The sequence below is a fragment of the Phaseolus vulgaris genome, chromosome 1, assembly GCF_051622355.1.
Source record: "Phaseolus vulgaris cultivar YP4 chromosome 1, ASM5162235v1, whole genome shotgun sequence".
Classification (NCBI taxonomy): Eukaryota; Viridiplantae; Streptophyta; class Magnoliopsida; order Fabales; family Fabaceae; genus Phaseolus; species Phaseolus vulgaris.
The window spans coordinates 17391986-17396028 of NC_143498.1; the positions used below are offsets into that span (position 1 = coordinate 17391986).

A 4043-nucleotide genomic window follows, 5' to 3' on the forward strand; every position below is an offset into this window, starting at 1 on the left:
AATTGATTTTATAATATATAACAAAGAATAATAATTATACAAACTAAATTAATCATTATTTTCTTTATTTTTTACCTTTCTTCAGTATTGAAATTATTTTATCACACATTTTCTAGTGTATTCCTATATTTTCTTTCTTTTTATTTTCCCAGTCGAAAACAAAAACATACACACATACGAATTTTTGTGACAGAATATAAAAAAGCCAAAAGTTATCCATACCTTCATATATTTGCATTTGAAATAAAAGATTTTTTGGAAACTGTGCCTTGTGTGTCAAATGTCCTTCCCTTTTGTCTTTCGAAAACTTCTCTTTTGTCTTCGTTAATATATGAAATACAATTTTTTTATAACTTACAAATCTCATTGGATACTTTTATTTCCTTATAATATTATAATCAATTGTTAAGTGCATAAGATTCTTTAAGTTTCCAACTCTAGTGTTGAAATTGAAAAAATATGTAAAAACATGGCAAATGATTCTGTAACAGGTTCAATAGTTTCTTGTTATCTGTCATAAACTTTGTGGACTTTGAATTTTTGTTAATTTCATTATTCCATACTATTTCACCTTGAGATGTTAGTTTATTAATATTTTGAGTTGTTGTGACCCTCATAAGAATAAAATTTGGAGATTAAACTTTTATATGTAGAAATGGAGTGTTTTGTACCTTCACTCACATATGTCCCATCACAATAAATGTGAGTAAACAAAAGTAACCCTTAAGAATTAGGAAATATAGGCCACAGCTTGGTCATGTCTACCATCCCTTGGGTTGGGTCAGACCAGATGTGTAGGACTCTTATCCCTATCTCTATGCCTTAAACATGTACCACAAGAGTTTGATCTCATCACCCTTGTGCTGTCCTTCCTAGGGACTTTAGTGAATCTCAAAATAGGTGCATTGGATCAAAACATATGTAGACAGAAAATGCTCACTCATATCATTAAACAACACACAAATTAACAAGAGAAAATAGCTTGTACTAAGAAATTTTACACTCTTACAATCATAAATTAATAGTTATTTTAGATCATACCTAACATGATTTTGGATTGGTTGATTTACACTGACAGTGCATAGAAGTTAAACTCAATTAACAGTTTGTTTGTTGAGGTTAATCAGTTTGATATGAAGAAGGGAATGAGAAACTTTTAAAGCTGGTGAAGCCTCCATCAACTATGAGATTGTGACCTGAGATAAACTTTGCTTCATCTGATGCCAAGTACAATGCAGCCCTTGCCACATCAATGTCCTCACACTTAGCACCTTCGAGCCCAACAAACCCAGTCACAATACCCTCTAACTGTTCTTGGGTTAAACCAGGATAAAAGTTTTGCATTTGAGCCAAAACCATAGGTGTAGGAATTGGAGCTGGGGATATGCAATTGATCCTTACCCCAGCTTTGCATAACTCACTAGCCACAGATTTGACTACCCCAGGGATTGCAAACTTGGATATGGTATAAGGATGAGGCCCAAGCCCACCCATTACCCCACTTATGCTTGATGTGCATAGAATGGAGCCTGAGCCCATGGGTATCATGACCCGGGCTGCATGCTTTATACCAGCTATCATTCCCCTTATGTTGATCCTCATGACTTTGTCAAACTCATCAAGGTCTAGATCTGCTATGCTTGGGGGAAATGATGGGCCTGGGATGCCAGCATTGTTGTACATGATGTCCAGCTTGCCATAGTGGGTCATGGCAACATTCACAGCTTCTGCAACTTGGGCCTCCACAGCAACATCACACTCCACATAACGGGCTGATGGGCCCAACTCTTTAGCAACTTGTGGCCCAAGGATGGTGTCATTGTCAGCAATGATGACTTGGGCCCCATGGTGGACAAAGTGATGGGCCGTGGCCTTGCCAAGTCCACTTGCCGAGCCTGTTATGAGTGCCACTTTCCCCTCTAGCCTGCTTTTTGGAAGCGAAATGGGTGAATGTGAATGATGATGGGGGAAGAAAAGAAGTAGATATTGTGCAGATGGGATGATGGGAATAATGGAATACTCATAAATGATGATGGCCTCTATCTAAATAATGCTATCACCTTTATCTCCACGTCTAAATCAGAAAGCATAATTTCTTTTTCGCAAAGTTGGAGGATGATGTCTTGGACCAAATCCTCTTCCTACAAGATTGATTTAGATTGCATATTCCTTAATGACTTCAAAAAGTAAGACCAAACAAGGAAAGGAAGGACCCTTGCTAATGGGATTTGCTTTCACATATTTAGAACAACAAAGTTTACCTACTTTTTTTTTTCTTTCTGTCTCTATACCAACTTGTAGTAGGACTTTTCTTAACAAAATCTCTTTTCTATAAACATTTATTTACAACTTTCACAAACTCTTTATACATTCAAATTCAAAATCAACTTTTAAAGAAGATAGACATCAGAATGTGGTTACCAAGAAGAAAATGATTTCAAATTTGTGTGCTGGATATGGATCCATTATTAGTTAGTTGCTGAGTCGTTAAAAAATAAAATTGGGCAATGGAATCGCGTTAATTAGCTGTTTGTGTTTGGTAGATCTACAGCATGAGAACATGCAAATTGGAGGCAGCTAGCACCACGGAATTCACTTCTCATTGTTTAAATTTATTTCCATATGTCTCTGTTAACTTCAAGGTCATGTACTTAACTATATATTCTACACTGTGTTGCTTTTTCTTTGTCAACGCCACTCACTCAAATTCAATTAACTATTGCTCTTGGATTTGCAGTGACCCTTTTTCTTTCACTTTTTCTTTCTTATCTATTGACCCTTCACATCTATGTAAATGATGATGACACAGAAGAGAGAGAGAGAGTGAGAGAGAGTAATAGGGTAGGTTTCATCTGATGTTAAGAACAGGATATATATATAGTTCTTAGGTTTTAACTTCCTATCTGGTGGAATATATATAAACTCAAATCTGAACCAAGTTAGTTCCAAGCAACACCATCACCATCTGTTCATTTCAAGAAAGAAAATTGAAAACTTAAAGACAATTACGTTTTTCTCTAATATCACAACAACCTAGTGGAAATTTTGGAAATGTCTCGGATCCCAGAAGAAAGAAAACTGATGTAATTCATAATTATGCTACTTTTGTGATATTTTGAGGAGTTTTGACATTTTGAAGACCAATTTATACAAATACAAACTTTGAATAAATGAAAACAATAAAAGTTTCTACTATATATCAAGGATGAAATTTATACTTCATTTCCTTACAAAGAATTTAGATATATTATAGCACCATTAAATGAAGCAGGACTTAAAAGTCTGGCAATGGTAGTAAAGAGCTTTAAAGAGACTCACCTTCTTCCACCAACCATAGTTGCATAGAATCTGCTGCGTTTTTGGAGCAAGTCATTGGCAAGGTTGGTGTGCTTGAACACCCTGCAAAAGATTAATTAGTGAATCATAATCAGAAGAAGCAGGTTTAAATTAAAAGACAGAAAGTGAAACCTGCAAGTGATGATTAGTTAAGAAGAGAGAAGACATGGAGCAAATAATAATTAGTTAAGTGAGATGATGTTAGAATGAGTGGGAATGAAGGGACTGATGTTGAAGATGAGGAACCTGGTTAATGTTCTGAGCATGGCTTCTGGTGTGAAGATCTGAGGAAAAGAAGAAGAGGTGTGGAATGTGTACTTTTAGTGGATCTCAGGTTTAAACTGAAAGCACAGAAAGAAATGAAGGTTGATGACTGTATTTATGGAAGGAGGTGGAAACATTTTTGTCTGTTGTGTTTTGTGTATGTACTATTATTATATTAAGAGCACATTTCCTAACATATTATTGAATAAATGAATTTTATATTTATTATGTCATTATTAATAAATTAGAACTAATAAAAAAGGTTTCTTTTGAGTTTCTTATTACAGACTAATTAGTTGCTGCTGCTTGAAGAGTTTTAGCTTTATCCAGTTTAATAGAGTTATTTATTAATATTTTAAAATATTAATATTTTTAGTATCAATATGTTTTATTAAAAAATATAAAATTACGAGTAAATTTCACTAAATGAAAGTTTTGTAAGT

General features: G+C 34.3%; 1 protein-coding gene across 2 annotated transcripts; it reads right to left on the bottom strand.

Annotated features, from left to right (window-relative positions):
* Positions 1-922: 922 nt before the first annotated feature.
* LOC137813615 (zerumbone synthase) lies at positions 923-3729 on the bottom strand. Of its 2 annotated transcripts, none has more exons than XM_068615968.2 (3): positions 3583-3729; positions 3319-3399; positions 923-1924 (listed from the first exon to the last, which is right to left on the bottom strand). In XM_068615968.2, the coding sequence occupies exons 1-3, from the start codon at positions 3600-3602 to the stop codon at positions 1120-1122; spliced, it is 906 nt and encodes a 301-aa protein (XP_068472069.1). In that variant the 5' UTR covers positions 3603-3729; the 3' UTR covers positions 923-1119. The 2 variants fall into 2 exon arrangements, with proteins under 2 accessions (XP_068472069.1, XP_068472068.1); XM_068615967.2 differs by having other exon boundaries at positions 923-1927.
* Positions 3730-4043: the final 314 nt, after the last annotated feature.

What these genes read in the sequence shown, in the direction of transcription:
- LOC137813615 (XM_068615967.2), bottom strand. Translation starts at nt 3,602, where the DNA reads ATGCTCAGAACATTAACCAG. An exon ending in ATGCTCAGAACATTAACCAG is followed by an intron (nt 3,400 to 3,582) that starts GTTCCTCATCTT and finishes AATCTTTTGCAG; the next exon opens with GGTGTTCAAGCACACCAACC. An exon ending in ACTATGGTTGGTGGAAGAAG is followed by an intron (nt 1,928 to 3,318) that starts GTGAGTCTCTTT and finishes GCTTCCAAAAAG; the next exon opens with CAGGCTAGAGGGGAAAGTGG.